Source organism: Epinephelus lanceolatus, chromosome 18 (assembly GCF_041903045.1).
Source record: "Epinephelus lanceolatus isolate andai-2023 chromosome 18, ASM4190304v1, whole genome shotgun sequence".
Lineage (NCBI taxonomy): Eukaryota > Metazoa > Chordata > Actinopteri > Perciformes > Serranidae > Epinephelus > Epinephelus lanceolatus.
The window spans coordinates 20,532,262-20,553,779 of record NC_135751.1 but is presented as its reverse complement, the minus strand read 5'-3'; the positions used below and the strand labels follow the sequence as shown (position 1 = coordinate 20,553,779).

Genomic DNA, 21,518 nt, shown 5'->3' with positions numbered 1-21,518 from the left:
TGTGAATGTGACATAGCACACAGAATTTACATGAATAAAAGTTGTCATATCAGACATCTCTTTCTTTTTAAATCCCATGGAAAGCTGTAGAATAAAAACGAGAATAAGCAAGTTGACAGTAAGAACCAGATATTTATTAAATATAATTTTAAAATTACTTTTTAAAGTCAGACAGATCAGTATGATGGAGTAAAGAAGTTCACAGATGGCAACTGAAGGGTTACAGAAATCACTGATGGGGTGCGTGATAAATACATACATGCGGCACGTAATGTTCGCTCTGCAAGCATTTCCACATTTCGGAAGAGCCGAGTACATTTAAGAAGAGTCCCAACCTGCACTCACTGTGTCAAAGTCCTCATCTGTGACGGTTGCAACCAAATGCACACGGGATGGGGTGCCTGAAGGCTATTTGTGGTTAATTATGGTTTAAGGTCTGATGTTTCAGTCTCGTATTGTGTCGGTGCTTCATCAGCAACAACACAAACAATTTTAAAAAAGAGATGCGGGATGTTATAAGAGTTGCTGGACTGCTTTATTATGTGGAGTTTATGGTCACTAGTTGTGTCATTGTCATGATTTAGTTTATGAAAGCGTATTTATTGAGGGTTAAACAACCACCCAGCTAATCATCTGAAACTCCTCCCATAATGTACAATCCCTGCAATGCGTTGCATCATTTAAGAAACTACATTAAGACACTCGACATTCCAGCAGTGCACAACAAATAAATGTCAAAACAAGAAAAGATGACCCTCGTTTGTCTGCGTGTGAGAAGGGATGGAATTGGAAACTATAACTGGAATGGCCAGCTGTGAACCTGACAGAGATGTGAGTTAATGCCATTTATTTCAGACCTTTGTGCTTCCTCACCCTTTACCCTCACACCCACAGTCTCTTAAACAGCACGTACAGATGCCTCTCAATTGGGATACGTTGCAATAATTCACTTCCATTCCAGAAAATAATGAAAATTTAACATGCAAATTTTGCTTTAGAAAAATATGAGACAAAGGATGGTTATGTCTTGTCTTTTTTTTTCTTCTCAATTATTATCATATTTTCTTATTCATTTTTTTAAACTTTAATACCACTGACTATTTCTGAGCTTCAGTAATTCATTTAATAAGGAAATACTACATACATATCAGCTGGAAAGAGGGAGGAAGAGGGTGAAAGGGTCTGGGTTATGGTGCCCTCTTTAGCAGCTTCACCCCGCATTCCCGTACTTCAGCAGGGGAGAGGCAAGGAGAGCAACAGTTCTGCAACATCATCACAATATTTTACATTGCCACAACATCACAGCAAGGTGGAAGGTGGGAGAGGTGTGTGTGTGTGTGTGTGTGTGTGTGTGTGTGTGTGTGTGCGTGTGTGTTTCAGGAGGGCAGAGAGTCCGGAGAGTGAGGGGAAAGACCAAAGGAGGAGAGAGGGTGTAGTGTGTCAGACCCTGCAGCGTGCGGACTTCAGTCAAAAGAGATGAGCTGTGCCTCTGCACTGCCGGGCGCAACCTGAGGGACCTGCTGCTGTTGCTGCTGCTGCTGCTGTTGTTGCTGCTGCTGCTGCTGTTGCTGCGGGCCACCAGGGGGAGCCACCTAACAAGAAAAAACAGTAAAGGTCAAAATAGGAAGATTAATGAGGACTAAGCTTGGAATAACTTTAAAAGTAAAAACAAAGATACAAATAAATCATTAGCTACAGCTTCTTGTGTCAGTTCTAGGGATTGGCATTTTAAGGACTCGAATTACATTATTATAGAGTACTCAAAAAAAACAAAAAACAAAAAAAAAAACTAACGTAAATATAGGAACATAAATTGGCCAATGGGAAAAGAAGCTCAATTTGAAACTAGTTTACTGAATATCCAGACTTCAATTAGCCTATTAAATCATAACTCAAACATAAGAAAAATAAGCAAACTTTCTGTTGCTGCTGTTACATAGTTTAGACGCAGTGGTAAAGGACTGCCTCCGGAGCATGAAGCCACTCTCCCTCTGATCAGTTCGTCTGCCCAATTAGCACGAGTTAACCCAGCAGCTAATATCTGACAGTGAGCCATTTAACGGTCCCAAGAAACTCCCACCAACGCCAGACAGCTCAACTCTGTCATTAAACCCATAAAAAAAACCTTAAGTAAGGTTAGCCATGTGATGTTAACAGTTAGCCAGGCAGCTGCTGTCACGAAGGCAGCTGCCCGGAAAAAGTGGAGAGGCCCAGTTCAGTTGCAAGATAACATTATCTTCTGGTTAGTAGTGGTAAATTTACAGCTCACAGCAACTTAATACGACACAGTCTCTGGCTTTGTTTGATATCTTGTGTCGGCAAAAAATGCTGTTGCACATTTCCAATCCATCGTTAGCATAATAAGCTTGTTTACTATATTAGGTGAATCTCGCTGTCACAAATGTGCCAAATTTAAAAAAATAAATAAATAAATGCCTCAAGATGTTCTTGAGATATTGGATTCATGAAAATAAGACAAGCAAAGTCACAGTGACTGATCTTTGACCTCTGACCGCCATAATCTAATAAATTCACTGTGTAGTCTAAGAGGACGTTTGTGCCAAATTTGAAGAATTGGCATTCTTGAGGCATTGTGTTCACCAAAACAGGACAGATGGACAGACAGACATATGGATGGACAACCTGAAAACATAACGCCTTAGGCCATGGCGCAGAGGCATTAAAAAAATAGATAACTCATGTTCATATGTTAGAGGTTGGACGGCAATTACTTTATACGTAGAACTTATACTGGCTTTCAATTTGAGTACTCATGCCCATCCCGAGTGAGCATATGGAAGACACAAGCTAATTACCACAAATGTCACAAACTCTTCACAAAGTTTTCCTCATGTTAACAGCTGGTGGCAAAGGAAGAAATAAAAAGTCGCTGACCTGTTGGTACATAGGCGGCTGGCCTGGCATGTACTGCTGTTGGGGGGGCATATTGGGGTCCTGTCCTGGCAATGCTGAAATCATGTTCTGCATGTTATACGGCTGGTAGCCCATGTAACCCATACCGTTAGTGGGAGCAGCCTGGGACATGGGGGGCATACTCTGGGCCTGAGAGACCACGTTCTGTACAGAAACAGGGACAACGGTTAGTGGGCTGATTATTCATCTTTCAATATTTGGCAGGAGTTTATGTAACAATGATATCACTAAAGTGGGAGTGAATCAGACCTGGTAGCCCTGTGTGGGTGTGGGCTGATAGTTGGAGTACGATGGACTAGTAGTGGGCGGAGCCTGACCAGGAGGAGGAGCAGGCTGCCCATTGGTGCCTGCAGCCTGGTACATGTATGCATTAACCATATTGGGATCTGGAGGAAGAGAGGACAGTCAGTCACACAGGAGCACATTAGAAACGAAACATAAAAATATCAAATATATTGCAGTAGGACAGTTAAATATTGTCTACTTCTAAAGCCATCAAAAGTCACCTGGGGCAGTGCTGGGCATAGCCTGGTACTGTGGAGGTGCAGTCTGCCCTGGCTGGTTCATATAGATGTTGTGCATAGGTGAACCCTCCACAGAACCAGCAGGGCTGAAGGTGCCTGGGTAGCTTGGTGGAGCACCTGGCTGGTACACCACCCCTCCCGCCACATTTGGGGGCAAAGACTGCATCTGCATAGAAGCGAATACATACATTACCAGACATTAATTCCCAAAGACATCTTATTTAAATGGCAAAACATGACCATTAAAATAAAATGTACTGCACTATGTGCTGTGTTAGTTAAGCCTGACAGCCAATGGTGGAGTATGCAGTGTGTACCTGGGCGTAGGGCAGAGAGAAAGCAGGCATTTGGGCTCTCATCTGGATTGTGTGCTTCTGCTGCTCCAGACGCATCTGCCTCTCCTTCTCCTGCTCCTGGAGGCGCTGGATTGCCAGCTGTCTTTGCATCTCCAGGTACTCCTGCAGATCAAAGACAAACACTTGTGAGCACAGCGATGAATAGTATATGAACATGTGCATTTTCAATGAAGAGCCTCACTCCATTACCTGTTTCTTCTGCCTCATAATCTCCAGTTTTTGCGCCAGCTGGATCTGCCTTTGTCTCTCTGCCTCCTCTGCGGCACGACGCAGCTTCTCTCTGTGCTCGTCCCGAAGTGCGTTGAGGGCTGCCCGAGCATCGCGCACTTGAGCCAACTTGTCCTGCAGCCCCTCATAGTACACTACAGGCAACATGTGATAGTTAGGAGACTGGACACACAGAAATGCGGTGTTACACACAATCTCGCGCACAGCTAACACTCACATCGCTTCTCATCTAGCTGGTTGAGGATGTCCAACAGCTGTGGATGCATGTTGTTGATGGACTGGAAGAGTGAGAGCACAGCGCTGTCGTTGGTGATGCTGCGCCCACGCATGTGGTTGCTCTTCATGCGGTTAAGGAAGGTGGTGACAGCATTCTGCAGAGCCTTCAGAAACTGTTCATGGTTCTCCTCCGATTCCCCGTTCTGGTACTGCTGCTGAAGGCGGCGACGAGTGGGAGGCAAAACACACAAAGTCATTTGTGGTCTGCACACTCCACTTCTGCTAGACATAAAACAAATACTACTAACAACAACTACTACTAAGTTTCAACATACCTCCACTATGCTGACAGGCTGAACAGGAACATGAGTTTCTACAGGCTGACTGATTGGCGGAAGGGGCTCAGCCAATGGCACAGGGGCAGGGGCTGATGGGGTGGGACTCTTGCGAGCCTCTTCCTGTTTCTTCTCCCAGTATGTTCTGTTCAGGTAACGGGCCAGCTGAAATGTGACATATTACCATCAGTATTGAAAGCATGATGTGAGATTCCCATTAATCTACTTTAACGTGGATATTGAAGAAGACCGCAATCCCACATGTACCTCAGGGTCTACATCTTCAGCTGATGGAGCAGAGGAGTTCTGGAGAGAGCATATTGTTCACATTGGTCAGGTATAATTTTCTCAACAATCAGCAGACAGTTGAACATTGTTTTAGTCATGAAAACAGATATCTGTTGGTGTAAATAATTCAGTTTGTCAGAGAGAAAGGCAGCATGAGAAGTCATACCACAGGGGAAGTGTAGAGGGTGCTGACTGGGGGTGCTGAGGAAGTCACTGGAGTGGGATCAGCTTTTGGATACATGGAGTAGGAGTTCTTTTGCCTCTGTAAGTACACACACAGGTATATGTGTCACCCTCTCTCTATAAACAGGCAGTGAAAATACAAGCATATTTCAGCTGTGCAACCCACCATTCGCTCCTTCTCCTCAGCCTCGCTTTGAGAAAGGGCAATGGCCAGCTGCAGCTCCTCCTCCTCCTGCAATGCTGCCTCATCTCTCTTGGGGGGCATCTGGTGAGAAAGCAGAGGAGTGGCAAGATCCAGCAACAGCCCACAAAATCCATTAATGGGTGGCTGAAAAAAATCTTTCAATACAGAGCACGGTGAGGACAAGCTGTAATTTTGTATTTCTACCTGTGACTGCTGGGACAGTGGGCTGGTCAGGTACTCTGGAGGCAGCTCGGCGGTGCCCTGGGCAGGGGCTTTTCCTTCGGCTTTCCTAAGAGGAGGAGAGAGGGAGGGGTGGCTGGTAAGGAAAAGGGATCAGGGAGGACAAACAGCTTTGTGAATCAGAGGAGAGCATGCTGTATAAGACACCAACACAAGGCTCTGTTTGCACCTGGTATTAACATGCGTCCTGGGTGATCAGATCACAAGTGGACAGCTCTAAGAACCAGTGCGATTGCACCAAATGCATCCTCAATACGTCTTGAGATCCAAATGCTCAGACTACATTTAGAAGTGGTCTGAACAGCATATGGCCACATTCTTGTAGCAGTGTGTACGCCAGTAGGCCACACTGAAAAACTGCCTACTCAGCTGACGTTATTGCTTATCTGACTCCCCACCATCTATTGCTGCCAATGTTAATGCTGAAGGACAGTCTCAGGAGCCGTTTTGCTCCTGGACAATGATCAGTTCAATGTCTGCTCAGTTACCAGAAGCTAACACAGCAGCACCACATGTTAAACGGTCCCACCAACACAGCAAACAGCTCAACTGTATTGTTAAATAAGGCCTTTAGGTGACGTTAGCTGTGTGATGCTAAGTCCTGTCACATTGTGTGTGTGAGGGTACTTTCACCGACTGTCCCCAGCATGGAGCTTTCACTTTCACAGCTGTAGTCTTCTAGCAGCAGGCACTTAAGTGTGCATACAACATTATGAAAAGCTCAGTGCAAACAGAAATGATTCCCGTGTTTATTTGCAGACAGAGTGGGGACGTGATATGAGATCACAAGTAGTAAAGAAGCATGTGGAGATGCATTCTAATGCCAGCTGAGAACAGACAGACTTAAGAGTGTCTTGATTGTAACTGGATCACCCAAGTCACATAGCAGATTAATACCAGGTGTAAACAGGCTCCAGAACAGAACAATACAAGGAAGTACACCATCCTGTCATTGCTGCTTGCTTTCCGCATTTGTTCTTCGACTAACACAAGTTCTAAATGTACATTCAGGTTTAGAGCTGCATCAAAAAACAACACACAGTCATGCCAAGGAATGTTAAGACTCTAAAGTTTTAACAGGGCAAACCCAATGCCACAATATGATAGCCATCTAAAAAATGTCTCCATAGAGTCGTTTACAGGATCAAGTGGCTTATTGATTTTGCATGTGTTCTTAAATTAAGAGCATTTTTATCGTTATAAAATTGTCTATTGCATAACAAAAAAACTATAACTGTTTAATCAGGGTCATCTAATGTATTATGTGCTAAATTTCAGAAGACCTGTCATTAAAGAAAAAGAGCAATTTCAAACATTATGACAGAATATACTACGAGCAGGGATAAAACAAGACCTCGTTGGTGGAGGTCGCAAAGCAATAAACAACACAAAAAAATGACATTTCTACACAAAATGAAATTCAACACATCAGTGAGGGTGAGCAAGGATGACAGACAAGACACTGCACCCTAAGCCAAAAGCACTGGAGGCTGACAGTGATAAGGAACAGAAAGTAATCTAAAACCAACACACTTAGGCTCAGACAGCAACAAAAGCATACAACATAACTTCATCAAGAGACTAATTTACACTGCCAGTGTCGTACTGCAGCTAATGAGGCAGCTCTCTACAGATAGAGAGGAATTGTTTAGAGTCACCGTCATTTGAACATTCACACTGGCTCCATCAGATCTGGGGACTCACTTGTTCAGCAGCTCAAAGCACGGCTCGCACACACGAACTTCTTTCTCTATGCCAAACTTGGGAATGGTGGAGTACTTAGACGAACACTTGCCACAGAAAATCTGGCCGCAGGCTCGACAATGGTGCTGTAAAAAGCAAAAGAAAAAAAAAAAAAAAAAACACATCCAGGTCAACTCCCGCAAATGCGCTATAAGCATATACTCCTCACACACACACTGTGCTGTAACTGAATGAAGGAAACAATAAAACCTTTACGTGCCCTAGTTTCAAGAAAGCCCTGCCTACCTTTCTTGTCATTACTCCAAACTGGACTCTGCACCGGTGGCACTCCTCAGCATCAACCCAGTCTGGGGCCTGGACAAAGCGGATATGCTATATTACTACAGATCTCAGGTCAGTGGAGCTTTGTGCACAGTCATACTCTGTTGTAAATACTTCAGTGCCACATGTATTTACCAGACAACTCAGGCTGATTCTACAGATATCACTCACTTCATAAAGTCTAGGTCAGTGGAGCAAGAAAAACAAAATGTCTCACCCTCTCAGCTGCAAACATTGCATCACTCTCCTTAAACTCAGGGAACACATGACCTATGAGAAAAGAAACGGAAAACAAAACTGTTCGACATACAGTATGATTGTTGTTGTTATAATAACTGTTGTGTGAAACATATATTTCATGAGCTTTCAGTTCAGTTTTAGTCATTAAAACATTGCTTAAAATGTAATAACATACACATACAAATGTGTTTTTCTTAAACGTAACTGTAGCTAAGACAGAGTTGAGAAACAGTTATCTGGGTGATTCATACTTAAAGAGAATGATGGGGAAAGAAAATCAAGTATAACACAGAACGTGTCCACCTACCTTCCACTTTCATGATCTGATATGTGTCTTGGACCACCTTGTACTTGGGTTCATTGCGGAAGGCGTGAGCCCAGGCCTGGATCAGGTAAAGGATCTTGTTTCTGACATTTGGCTCTGTCTGTTTCTGGTGGTAAAAGAACCACACAGTGAAATAAACAGTATCTACACCTTCAAACCTCTCTTGTGTTTATATTCTATGTTTCAGTTGTCACATAACAGTGAGTGGTACAACTGAGCTGGCTAAACAAGCTGAATTAAACAACACTGTGTCTGGTAACAAGAACTGAGGTGGGAAGTCCCTATGGTATGAATAACAAAACTCCGGTCACAAGGCTATGACATCATCAGGAAGTGGCAACCAGCATGGGCTGCAGGAGCTTGTGTCACATGACACGGCAGGGATCCAATCAAAAACTGCTAGCTCACGCTGTTATGCAGCTGGCTGCCTGATGTGATGAGGCTTCCAGCCAAAATATGGTCAGACAAATCACCCTGTCTGTGTGTAATAGGGCAAAAACACTGTACCCAAACATTCCAACTGCTTGTTTATGTAACACATACCTGCACAGATATTTAGATATTATTCAACTCTAAGAAGTAGCTGATTACTCAAATAGTCGATCGACACAAAATTCATTAGAAAAAAACAAACAAACAGAATGACATTTGATTAATTGTTTTAGATGCTCTATCAACCAAAAATGATGAATATTCACTGGTTCAGGTGTCTAAAATATGAGGATTTGCTGTTTTTCTCTGTTTTATATCATTGTAAAGTGAATATGTTCAGGTTTTGTTCTGTTGAGCAAACAAAACAGACATTTGAAGATGTTACCCTTATTCAATTAATAACAAAGGAACTGGCACATTAACCGATAATAAAACATTCTTTAGTTGCAGCCCTAAATTCTGACTTCAGTTCACTTTTGTCAGCAAATTCAGCTTCACAAAGAAAAGAAAGTATTAACTACAACTACAATACATTGTAAATGATAAGTGTCACCTTCAGTAAATCCTTCAGTTCCTCCATAGTTTGTTTACTGGCCACCTCATCGTGGACTGTTTGGCCACAGTTCTTCACCACTGACTCCAGGACCTGAAGGGTGAGGTCACAAAATCATTCACTATGCCAACTGTGTTAAACACATTTCACCAGAGCAGCTTTCTTCATAAAAGAAGTGATGAAATTGGAACAAAAAACAGCACACTAACACACACAAAAATAGACAGCTGTACATTTTCCATAGTCACAATTTCCCCCAGTTTACAAAGTATCTGATTCCTGTACACACATCTTACCTCAAGTGCATAGAGGGCCACATGTGGATTTTTGTCATTCAGCTTCTTCTTGATGGCCCCGATGGCATATTTAGCTCTGCAAAGACAAAAACAAATATTGCTCAGTAGAAAAATCAAGCACTTGTCTGAGCTATTTTCAACTTCAGTAGTGACAGACATGAATGTAGAGAGAACTTGGCAGGATCACTCACTGTGTGTCTCCTTGTCGAATGAGATCACAGATCTGCAGAATGGATTCCCAGTCAGTCTCCAGCAGCAGCTGACTGGTGGCTTTATCTGCAATTAGTTCAGATGGTAAAAGCTATAACACATGTATTGTCTATCTAATATTTCCTACACAGTATATGCTACCCCAAACCAACATGTCATAAAAAACGACAGGCCTCCTCCTCTCTTAATCACAGTCATACCATATAGTAGACTAGCTTTACAGAAACAATGTCCATTTGAGCTTCACAGATATATTGAATATCTACACTCAGCTGTCAGTTTATTAGTTACACCTTGCTGAAACTAATGCAGTTGAATACAGTTAAATGTTTATAAATGTTTTTTAGAGATGCTGAATCACCCTTTTGATCATTTTTGAGGTTGTAACAGTGGTGCTATTCAACTGTATTGCATTATACTGACACATGTTTCTATTATTTTTTAAATTAACTAGCGAATAAGTGTGTATTATAAATACATATACTGTATTTTGTGTGTAAGGCAAACATTCTCTTGATTTGTTACCATTACATGCAGCGATGTTTTCTCTGAAAACAGTAATTACACAGTAAATGCTGTAGAAGAAGAATAGACTAATCTTTTTAAGAGACACATAACTGACCTACATCCCAGTGTTGTTTATGCAGAAACAAACAAGTTTTTAACTTTGTAATGTGCAATGCGGTGACGTGAGAGAAAATATGATCTGGAATTTCACTTTGGTTATCATGTGCTATACAAGTTAAATTTGCTGAGTTTCAAAAGATGTCTTATGATTTAGTAACACAATGTTTGGACTTATTTCACTGCTTTGAATGGGGGTGCCAGCACTCTTCCCAAAATACTGTCTCATTACTGACTCCATCTTGTGAAATGTGACTTTGATGAAGTGGACAACCAAAAAAAGCCCTTGCTTAACTGTTTGGCAATTGGTGCGTGGTAATACTTCACATAACTGTATCTTTTGGAATATGAAAAATATGGACAACTATGGCACATTACCACTGACATGATTTGTTTGTACCTGATCTTGAAGCCCGGTGTCAACATCTAGTTTTAGAGAACTACATTACATAAAAAATACTATGCTTACATGGTGTGTATTTCTAAATGTTTGTGTTGCAAATTCGACAACACACCACAAAGCACAAGAAAGCAAACTTGGTAATGTCCCACCAAAAAAAACATTGTACAAAATGCACAGAGGGTGGTCTACAAGCTGGCTTCATGAGGTCATTTTTACCTCATAGCACCCCTTCAAGACAGGCCATTTATTGTCTGGTTTTATGTTAAGCACTGTTTCATTTTATGCATTGATTGTGCCATATACAGTTTTTTAATTGTTACTGAAACTCAAGTAAGAATATTATCAATAGATGACTATGTGTTGGTTATTAATTTAGCCTACAAGCTGCTGTACATGTATGATAAAGGAGATATTTTCTCCTTGGAGAGTGCTAAGGTAAGCTAAGCTAATTAGCCACCTCACACCACCTTTCCCAGCTGTATTTTCATGGAAATGTGTCTAATTCGGTGTAACATTGATCTATACAGAGACTAGATTAGCAGCTAGCTGTGCTAATTATACTCGTCTAGCAGCGAGCTAATCAACCTGTTGTGGACTTAAAAAACTTACAACAGTAAAAGTCACAAGTTAATTATCTCTCAACTATCAATGTTGTCTTCGGCCGCTTGGCTTTCTTGGACAGCCGGGGCCATGTCATGAGTTACACAGTGGCATTATTACTGAATCACTAGCTAACGTTAATATATTATATCGTGTATGAAGCTGGGGTGAACATAAAGGAAATCGACAACCCGGTTTAGCTTAGATGGTAGCACGGAGATAACACAAGAATAAGGTAACATAGCTTTCATGAGAGCTAGGGTAAAAATATCGGACACATAACACTGTATTCGCTACTTGCTAATTTAAGTGAGCCTTTCTTAGGCCTCCAAACAATAGCAGCGAAATTGTTAGCAGGCTAAAATTAGCTGGCCTGAGAGCCACAGCCCCAGCGTCTGTCAAAACAATACGCTGGAAAAACATCGCACTTTGACTCACAGTTGGCTGATAAACTATTAACCTAACAGATGTGGTGATAACTTACCCAGAAGCCTTTCAAATGTACCTCCACCTTTTCCCATATTAGATTCAAAGTGTCAAAGTAGCTGTCGAGGCGTCTTGTTTAGTCAACGGGTCCTGGTATTTTCACCGCTGAGGTGTTAGCTTGTTAGCTTATCTGTTAGCCACGGAGCACAGAGCACAGCTGTATGGCTCTTCCTACTTCCCACTTCCGGCCAATGAACAACAACATGGGGGGATTTGCTCCCTCTGGTGACTGAAAGAAAATGTAATGACAAGTACATTTTTTGCAGTTATCACAGATAAATAATATGTCAAGGGCGTGGAAGAAAGTATTTGCAGTACTTGTGAGGTAAACTGCTAGCATGTTTTCTGCTTCTTTAGACTTCGTTGCTAACTTCCGGAAATATTCACTGGAGGCCCCACAATGCCATATTATCACCATACTTAAGTGACAATGTAACATGATAGAGATTTTAAATGTTTTGCGATATGCTGAGTATTACAATAACATATATTGTAATGTTTTACCCTTTTCAAATGCAAATTGTGTCTCCAAAGGAAAACTTTATTAACATCTGTTTGTCTCCCTAAGTTTTTGGTCTATTCATCTCACTTAAGTTGTTTTATCGAAGCAAAATGTATTTAGTGGACTGAAAAAGCAGGTGATTACCTTAAATTTTCATTCAATAACCTGGGCTATTATTTGCTTAAATCAGTGAAATCAACAGGCCTACATTTGGGACAAGTCTTCCTTTCATACAAAACTGCTGATCAGCAAAGATCAGGAAATACAATCAAATTGTGTATTTAAGGCAGTATGAATATTACTTCTATTAAAATTAGGCTTCAGATCACATATCAATTATGAGTCATTCATTTGATCTAGGTCCAACAGACAGCGCATAAGAGATAGAGTGTTAAGGCAGTGGAGGATTACGGCACCTGGTATACCAGCACAGCACCACTTTATCCTCTTAAAACATTATTCAAAACTTGGATTGCTTTTTATGAAACACCCTTTTGACTCTTTTGACTTGAGGATCCTTATGGACTAAAAGAATATGAATAACTTTGAGAAATGGACACATAATTTGAGGTGTTCAACAACACGGTTTTATACATCTGCAAAGGGACTGGGCCTTTAATTGGGACTTGGTTTTTAATTGAAGTTTTACCATATATTATTCTAGAAGACTACCAAAAGTCTAATTTGTATTTGCAATATTGATAATTTTATACCCTTAATAAATATTAGGGGTGCACGTTAATATTGGCACATCATCATTATTGGCCGATATTGTCTTTAAAATTAACTATTAGAATCGGCCAACATGCTTTTTCTTATTTTGCACAATGAATGAATATTACAGACATTGAAATGCATTTAATTTCATTTCTCCATTTGCTTGAGGGCCATCACGATAAGACTATGCATGCAAAATATGACATTAGTTCCACTACACAAGAGACTTGATGACCACTGGTGGGGAAAAAGTTGATATATTGATATTGGTATCCATTATCAGCCACTGCCTACAAAAAAAATCCAACATCATGCATCCCTAAAAAAATATCAATACTTGGAGTTCTTGTATACATACAATATTGCCACCCAAAATATTGCAAGACTTTGATGTATCAATTCCCCCTAACCCCAATTCTTAATTCTTTACATTTATTTGACATCTATATGCAATTGTTCAATTGCAGATTAAGATTTTACAGATCTATAATAACTATATAGAACATGATGTACTGTAATTAAATTACCCATCAGTATATACAGTAGTGAAAATTAACTAAAGAGCAACTTCACACACCCTGAATATCTTGTTTTTTTTCTGACCTCCAGTGGCTATCTACTCACCTTGCTGCAGTGACATTCAGGTGTACTGTAGTGTTACAGGTGCAACAAAGCAGGTACAAATTGGTCCACACCCAACCAGTGTGCAGCCCAGTCAGAGGTGAAACTTCCTGAAACTTTCAACCAGAGAGGCCAGCAAGACACTGCTCAGCTACTGCTGTTGAGTTACTCTATAATGCTGCTTATATAATGATATGTTAGAAATTAAATTAGATATGTTGGATACCTTAGATTCAGGACTTTTACTTTTTCTTGTAAAGATCAGGATAAGATAAGGATATGTCTTCCACCACCGGCTTTACAACCTTTTTATTTATTTTAACTAAACCATTTGCATTTCAATCCTGTGTCTATTTCCCTGACAGTTCCTCTTGATATGAGGTCTAAATTCAGACCTGTGTAGAACATTGATTTTATGTAAGCTGGCAGCAGAGTGGTGATGTGTCTTGAACAAGTCATTGACTCTCCACTACCTCCATCAGTAGTGTTGGGCTGCCCTTGAGGATGGTTTACCACACTGTGAATGATATCATCAACGAATCATCAGTAGACTTGTATAATCAATTGCTACTATAGGCCTATCATTGTGTTGATATCATACCTATTTTGAGACACTGCATTATTATTTACAATGTAAATAGTGCACACAATTGTACAGTAAAACAGTACAGTCTCCCTTACTGTATCCACAGCATTGCTCTACCAACATTGGTATAGGCCTACTTAGGTCATGTATGAGTCACTACCTGGCACTTGGGACACTGGTGCCCATTGTCAGTGTGGTGCTGTAATGCTCTATAAAGTGGCATTGTGTTGCTCTGTCCTCTGCTGTAACAGACAGAAAGAAAAACATTCTACTGTTTACAGCAGATAAAAGCAAATGCCCGGGTCCTTCTATGCAGTTAATCTAGTTTCAGATAATGTGTCTTATGATTCATTGTGTACTCCAAGGCTCTCTGGTGGTTTCAATTCACTGTTCAAATGTCTTTGAAAATGTCTGTGGACGAACATTTAGTTCAAAGTGAAGGAGCACAGAATCTGAGCGATCTGAACAATGTCTCATGAATAAGGATTATTCTTTTTCCACTGTGGCTCGTAACATCCCACATTACAGGCTTACACGCAGAGACACAGACAAGTAGGCACACAGACATGCATTACAAACTTGTACATTCTGTTATCATGATAGGTGGTGGAAACTAGCTATGTCAGTGAATTCTTGTCCATTGTGATTCAGAGGAAGAGTAGCGGGAGCTTTGGGATCACTTGTGCTAAGACAGCTGGTTTGCTGTGCTCACTGTTAATCAAAGGACTAACAGGATTTTTATGTTGTAAATGAAAGTGTTTTTCTTTGTTCCTGGTACAGGGTAGTCGAGACAGGAAAGAGGAGATGGAAGATAGGAGGTGGTGGACCACACACACACACACACACACACACAAACACACGCGCTCTTCTCAACAATATGGCACCACAAGCAAATGCACACACGCCCCCATTGTTCTATTGTTCTTCTCCACTCAGCAGAACCCCCAGTAGTGTTTACAGAAAGCAAAACAAAGATTTCCTTTTCAAAACTACTATACTTCTTCTCTCAAACACATTCAGTTGTAAGCTGATATCATAAAAATGTGAACACACACCCTTTCTCTCAGTAGAGGATTTGGAGAACCAAAATTTTATTGTATTTTACACTGACAGACAGAGAACAAGGTTATTGAAGGATATCAGGTATGAAATAATAAAATGAGTTCAGTTTTCCCCTAGTAGCCTCCTGCAGCTTTTCAGAGAAAAAAAGCTTACTGGAATAACATTAAATATAAAATAATTACAAGGAGCTAAATCAGAAGGAGAGGAATCAGGTTTGGGGCGTATTTGTGGGACTTGAAGGCATTCGGACATTTTGGAAACTTAAACATAACCTTTGACTTGTGTGGCAGGTGCCCTGCGAGGACTGCTTTCTCCACTGCTGAAGGTGGGAGAGCCTGGGATGCCAGGGGGACTTGACCCAGCATAGAGCAGAGATCCCCCGATGAGGAGCAAAGCTGACGCCCCCCAGCCGATGTACAGGGCAGGGCCAAGCTCACGCTTGTGTGGAGCTGCCACATGTGGATCATAGAAATCCCTGATAATGGAGTGGGCAGTCCAACAGACAGGCACAAGGTAGAGAAACCCTGCAATGGCAAAAAGGGCACCAGAGATGCGAGCGATACGGGCCTTGACACTGTTTACACCAATGCACTTAGTGCACTTGACTCCTAGGACCCCCAGAGCCAGAGCCAGGCCACAGATCAGGATGGAGAACACAGTGAGGCCTCGGGCAGCCTGCATGTCACTGGGCAGGGCCAGCAAGCTGTCGTACACCTTACACTGGATCTGACCTGTGCTCTGCACAATGCAATTCATCCAAAGGCCTTCCCAAATGATCTGAGCCGTCACTATGTTGTTACCGATGAAGGCAGTGACTCGCCACAGGGGGATGGCACAGACTACCAACCCACCAACCCACCCAACAAGAGACAGGATTAGGCCCAGCAACTGCATGCCCGTGGTCGCCATGGTGAAAGGTGTCGTTTGAATCAGATGGATTTGTCACTGTTTGATCTCAGTCTCTGTTGCAGTGGGACAGCTTATAGTCCCACAAAGAAACGTGTCAGTCTACAGTACTGAAAATACTGTGCTCCACTGCAGGATCCTCGGTCTTCAGGTGATGATGTCGTTGAGTTCAGCTGAGTCACACAAGGACAGATATCCTGAAATTCAGAAGAGGACAAAAACAGAGCAAATTGAAATTTTGATTCATCATACAATTAGTGCTGCAAATCTCACAGGTTCTTACTACTTACGACAATGTGCATTAGCTCAGTTAAGTATGGACAGATGGAGCATATATTTATCATAAATATTTGGAAAAAGGCTGCAAGGCCCATGTTTAGTGGATTCCACTGAGCACCACAGAGAATAGCCGTCTTTGACACAGCTGTGGGTGTCGAGCTACGCCTTGCCTGGTGAGTGGATTATCTCAGAAAAACATGAGGAGACTCTGAACACAAGCATCTTTCATGAAGGCTTGTAGAGTGGGCCAGGAGGACCCATGTCATCTATTTATCACAGCTCTCAGAAGCCTCATTTTACCAATTCTGTGAATCAAACCCACACGGCACACTCAGTCGAGGGGTTGCTTTATGACAAGGACGGATGGAAAAATGTCAGAGGCAGAAGCTTAATCTACTGGGCCCCCTTTAGATGAACATGTAGCCAACAGATCCCGATCCTGGATGATTTACAGTAGATTTGATATGAATAAATGTCTGTTTTGTAAGTGGGCAGACAACAATGGATCGAATCATTGAAACCAGAATAATCATTCTGGCAGGCCCACAGTCTCCTACTGTTTCAAAAGATTGTGCATGAATTTATAAAGCCCCTCAAAGGCCCAGAAGACCCCCAGACCCCAGATTAGGAGTCTGAGCATTATCTTTGGTACAACTATTGGCTCTCACAATGAGGCGAGAGTGATCCTTAACCCTGCCTCCAACACTGAGACTACTTAAATACTATATTAAATTGTGAAACAGCTAAACATATTTTCAGTCCAATTGATTTTGACAGTTTTGGAAGTGTCACTAATGCACTACTAGGAGATAATACAATAGATATTTACCTCAAATGAAGTATATTGGATTCTCGCTGCTCCCCTCGGTCCACAGGTTACTGTTATTGGTCCTTTGCTTGGTGTTGTGAATGGCAGCCCTCAGATATTCAGTTCAGTCCACAAGAAGGCTGCAGATCAGGGAAGGCTCTATCTCAGAGGTAAGGTGAACTGAAGGAGAGAGGGTCGATCAGCTCTGACACCCAGAACTGTACTGGAGATGGGGCTGCCCTCCGAGATGCCAGCGCAAGTCTGTGTGGCAGTGGGCAGAAGCATGCGCTTGTGTGCACGACCGTGTCGGTGTGTGAATGAGTGAATGTGTTCGAGTGTGTCTCCCAGTGCCTGGTGTACGAGCACAATGCCCTGCTGTTTCTCTGTGCCCTCCCTCCCTGTTCCTCGTCAACCTCTGTCCCAACTTCACAGCCTCTTGCATCCATCCACCTCAGCAGCCCATTTTCTCTGCTTTTTTTCGACTTTGACTCACTTGCTCATCTCTGAGAGTCTTTGCTTTTCTTCTCGGTCCTTTTCAATCTGTTTATGGGTTTCATTGAAGTTTTTCGAGTGTAGGGAGTCAGTCCTTACACAACCTCTTGTTCACTGTTCTGACAGGCAGAATGTGGCTCACTGTAGTTTTTCATATGGATTTGTAATAGAATAAATATATTTCATATACAGGATTGGTGCAGAAAAGATCATCACAAGCATTATCATTGGAGATTTGCAAATATAAAAATAAAAGTATGATGTTTATATGCTGCAAAAGCTAGAAGAGATGATTAGTGGAGCAGCGTTTTTGCCGCCATGCAGGCGACCAGGACTGAAGAACGGATGAAGTCTGTCTGTAAATGCATCTGTGAAGGTGTGGATGTGGACTCCTGATTCTGCACAGTAGAAGGACACGCGGCCTTCTGTGTAGTCCAGGAACACGCCCACCCTCTTGGGTTTCTGCTCCAGAGCCAACGGCGTGACAGGAGAGGTGTTGGCAATGAACTGGCCTCCAGCCTTCAGGCTTAAAGTCCAGAAACCATTCGCAGGGCAGACAGTGAACTTGCCCTTCCTATTTATGGACTGTCTCGCAACACCCAGAGTCCACTCGATCTTCTCCCCGACTTCCACCTCCCAGTAGCACCTCCCACAGCTGAGACTTTCTTTGGCCAGTATGTTCGCCACACGGTCGAACCGCTTGGGGTTATCTGGTACCTCCTGAAGCTTGTCCGTGTGTCTCACCTGTTTTCTGTCATCTGAGACAGAGAGGGAGGGGTGGGCTGTCTTAGCACTCAGGTTGACATCCACTGAGAAAGAGGGAGAAGGAGAAAGGTCAAGAATGGGTCAAACGGCATGGGTATCTTTAGTACAAAGGGTCTGAAAGTACATTACTGGGGATCAGGAAGTTGGGTTAAATCTTATATTTCTTGCCCAGTCATCAGAAGAAAATGTTGGCATTGAATGTTTCTACAAACCTCATATATGTTATATTTTAAGTTTCTAAAGTTATGTAGTATATGAGCTGACTGTCATCAGGAGGTGTAGGGAATGGTGGATGGTGTGACACCAAGGTGAGACACGTACAATGCCTACATTTTTTTTTTTGGTGCTAAGGTTGATATTTCAATTTCTTGCATTTTTTCTATTGCATTATCAATGCTTTATTTGGATCTCCCCACTCTAATAACTTGTGTCCAGTCCCTTATATTTGTGTCTGTGTAGACAAAGTCTTACCTGTGTATTTCTCTATTCTCTTGAGTTCTGTCAAAGAAGAGTCAAAGGGAGAAGAAAGGTCATTGAATTTATAGCAGAATGCTCATTTAATATGCACGATAAAAGCTGCGTTACTCACCAGCTTTGGAGAGCCTGTTGACTTCTACCTTTATCTTCTCCATGATGTCTGTCAGTGCTCGTCTGGTGACCCCAATACAAGGGTCAGTTTCTGCTGTAACCTTGGACCAGTCCTTCACCTCAGAGGGGCACATTTTTGGAACAATGCTCTGCATGACATGAACAAAGATATTACTGATGGTAGCCATTCACCATTATCATTATATCATCTGCAGAAGGTAGAGGTGCTCACCACGGTAACTTGCTTGGTATCGTCACTTTGATCGCTGTGTACAGGAATCAGCAGATCAGGTTCAGTGGTCTCCTTCTTCAGCTCCCGGATCTCCTGTTCGATCTCTTTCACCAGCGTTTCTATTCTCTTCACCTCTTCTCTCTGTCTCACCTCAATTGCATCAACAACTGCTTTGTGACTCTTCTCCATGGCATGTACGAGGGCAGAGAAGACCTTCTGGCTCTCTCGCACCTCTCTGAGGTAGGAGCTCTGATGGGACACCATCATGTATCATCATTCAAAGACATACATAAAGAGACTTAAATTATGTAGAGGTATTCAACGCACCTTTTGGAGCTCGAGAGCATATTTAAACCTTTCTATCTTCTGCAGCCTTTCCTGAATCATTTGCTCAACATCTATAACCTGCAACGGTGACATACACAAATATATTAGATGCACTGATAATCAGATCGCTCATGACCGAATAACTGACAATGCAATAAAGTACCGTTTCCTCATCAGGTGGTTTCTGTGGTCGATTCTTCCTGTAGTTGTCTGAGATGTCCGCCAGAATGTGGTTGACACTGAGGTCCGGCTTGTCAGCAAACAGTCTCCTACAGTGGGGGCAGTATTTGGACTGGTGTCGTGTCCAGTAGTGGGAGAGACAGGACAAGCAGAAGCTGTGTCCACATGGTACGGTCACTGGGCTTGTGAAGATGTCTCTACACAGAGGACACAAAAAGTGCTTCTCGGGAAGGAGGCCAATTGTAGAGGCCATGCTCTGAAAATGACAGTGACATGATCAATGTCAGCAAAGTTTGAGGACATTTCTTTTAGTTTGTTTGTTTGTCAAAAGCCTTTTGACAAATGTACTATTTGAAATGGCACTAGGTAGGCAGTTAGGTAGACAACTAGATACTGTTTACAAGCCAGAAAAGTTGGAAAACATTGGTTTAATCTTTTACAATTTGTTGTCTTTTAGAAGTTCTGCAAATTTAATAAAAGAGATGTAGCATCAAATCATCTTAAACTCGAAGTACTGTCCACTCACTGCTTAAAAAAGGAGCATTTACTCTGAAATGTGAGAGCACAGCTATTTTCAGCTCAGATAAGCAGCACAAATGGGACGTCATGTTCTCAGGGCAGAATGGCACTCCTCTCATATTATGTAATGATAGTAAAAAGGACAGGAAATTCTTCTTTATGTCTAGGAACAATTATGTCTATCCCTCTCTTTATTTTCTACCGCAAAGTCTTCTTGTTGGCATTGTCACAGGCGCTTGAGTTTCTCAGGAATTTCTTTGTGATCAGCGACCGGTGTACTACCAGAGAACGGAAGCGGCTCAGTGAAATATGTGATGTAAAGTATGAGGTCAAACAGGTAGCACCCGAACTGTTACGTCACTAGGGAGCTACAGAACAACTCAACACAATACAACAACTTCTGAAATGTTACGTTTTGTCCTGAGCACATCGTACTCTGACATTTACGCTGGGAAACACTCTCACATGATGCAACGTGTCCGTGAATGATTTTATGGTCTAAATTCACAGTCAGGAAATAGGCAGCTTTTCCAGGAATAAAACAGAAACTATTGTAAAACCATTCACCGAGCAGAGTGTGGGCTTACCTTTTCAAGTTTTTCTTGTCCAGGTAAAACTGCTTCTGGTCTGCACTGATTCTGTTCACAGTTTCAGGTATGAAATACAACGTAAAGACTGCTAATGGTGTCCACTGAACAGGTGCGCTGAGGTGAGTGTGTTGTCTAGGAAAGAGGCAGTGCTTTAGACAATGGCACTCTCAGTTGAAACTCCACCCTGAATGTTATCTGAGCTACTCTTCAACTAACCTACAGCGAGACGCCAGGGAATGTTGGAGGTCAAATAAAATGTTGCTTAAGAGCAAACTCCCACATGTGATGACACAAATCACAACTCCATTTATTGAAAACTGAAATGGAAACCAAGCAGGTAGGAACCTATTACTACAACAATGAGACAGTCTATGTAGAAAACAAGATCAGTTTACTCATCAGAGAGGTAAAGGTCAAAATACGAGGTAATGGGCCACTCAGGCAACAAATCTGATGAGGGGAAAGCAGGCAGAGAAGGCATGGTCTGAGAATTAAGATTAAACACAGGGAGATTAGGCTGAACAGGAGCCAGAAACCACTGGATAGCTAAGCAGCAAAATACTTAACAACCTGGCAAAAGAGCAGTGAAATGGGACCAGGTGAGGGGAATGAGGATGAAGAAAAAGGACTTCTCTCATTTCTCTATTTTGTGCCTCCTCAAC

At 42.1% G+C, this 21,518-nt stretch overlaps 3 protein-coding genes across 9 annotated transcripts; all 3 read right to left on the bottom strand.

Annotated features, from left to right (window-relative positions):
- Positions 1–112: 112 nt before the first annotated feature.
- hgs (hepatocyte growth factor-regulated tyrosine kinase substrate) lies at positions 113–11,839 on the bottom strand. 7 transcript variants are annotated; one of them, XM_033645232.2, is made up of 20 exons: positions 11,681–11,839; positions 9,551–9,635; positions 9,360–9,435; positions 9,064–9,156; positions 8,061–8,184; positions 7,731–7,783; positions 7,478–7,546; positions 7,193–7,317; positions 5,453–5,564; positions 5,231–5,329; positions 5,048–5,143; positions 4,861–4,899; positions 4,594–4,758; positions 4,260–4,473; positions 4,004–4,176; positions 3,776–3,916; positions 3,441–3,624; positions 3,184–3,320; positions 2,896–3,078; positions 113–1,592 (listed from the first exon to the last, which is right to left on the bottom strand). In XM_033645232.2, exons 1-20 carry the CDS (start codon positions 11,715–11,717, stop codon positions 1,464–1,466), a joined length of 2,334 nt encoding a protein of 777 aa, XP_033501123.1. In that variant the 5' UTR covers positions 11,718–11,839; the 3' UTR covers positions 113–1,463. The 7 variants fall into 7 exon arrangements, with proteins under 7 accessions (XP_033501123.1, XP_033501124.1, XP_033501127.1 ...); XM_033645233.2 differs by having other exon boundaries at positions 4,260–4,470; XM_033645236.2 differs by having other exon boundaries at positions 5,453–5,537.
- A 3,343-nt stretch (positions 11,840–15,182) lies between these two features.
- cldnk (claudin k) lies at positions 15,183–16,079 on the bottom strand. Its single transcript, XM_033645798.2, has one exon. The coding sequence runs from the start codon at positions 16,077–16,079 to the stop codon at positions 15,432–15,434; it is 648 nt and encodes a 215-aa protein (XP_033501689.2). The 3' UTR covers positions 15,183–15,431.
- A 1,839-nt stretch (positions 16,080–17,918) lies between these two features.
- On the bottom strand, positions 17,919–20,991 carry btr02 (bloodthirsty-related gene family, member 2). Its single transcript, XM_033645797.2, has 7 exons — positions 20,854–20,991; positions 19,731–20,003; positions 19,568–19,645; positions 19,241–19,489; positions 19,010–19,157; positions 18,892–18,918; positions 17,919–18,464 (listed from the first exon to the last, which is right to left on the bottom strand). The coding sequence occupies exons 2-7, from the start codon at positions 19,998–20,000 to the stop codon at positions 17,920–17,922; spliced, it is 1,317 nt and encodes a 438-aa protein (XP_033501688.2). The 5' UTR covers positions 20,001–20,003; positions 20,854–20,991; the 3' UTR covers position 17,919.
- Between the last annotated feature and the right edge of the window lie 527 nt (positions 20,992–21,518).

Coding starts and splice junctions, on each gene's coding strand:
- btr02 (XM_033645797.2), bottom strand. CDS start 20,000: ATGGCCTCTACAATTGGCCTCCTTCCCGAGAAGCACTTTTTGTGTCCT. Junction 19,490..19,567: donor ATGCTCTCGAGCTCCAAAAG/GTGCGTTGAATA, acceptor GTGTCCCATCAG/AGCTCCTACCTCAGAGAGGT. Junction 18,919..19,009: donor CAACAGGCTCTCCAAAGCTG/GTGAGTAACGCA, acceptor CTTCTTTGACAG/AACTCAAGAGAATAGAGAAA.
- hgs (XM_033645232.2), bottom strand. CDS start 11,717: ATGGGAAAAGGTGGAGGTACATTTGAAAGGCTTCTGG. Junction 4,759..4,860: donor CTGAAGATGTAGACCCTGAG/GTACATGTGGGA, acceptor GTCACATTTCAG/CTGGCCCGTTACCTGAACAG. Junction 3,321..3,440: donor TATGCCCAGCACTGCCCCAG/GTGACTTTTGAT, acceptor CTCTTCCTCCAG/ATCCCAATATGGTTAATGCA.
- cldnk (XM_033645798.2), bottom strand. CDS start 16,079: ATGGCGACCACGGGCATGCAGTTGCTGGGCCTAATCCTGTCTCTTGTT.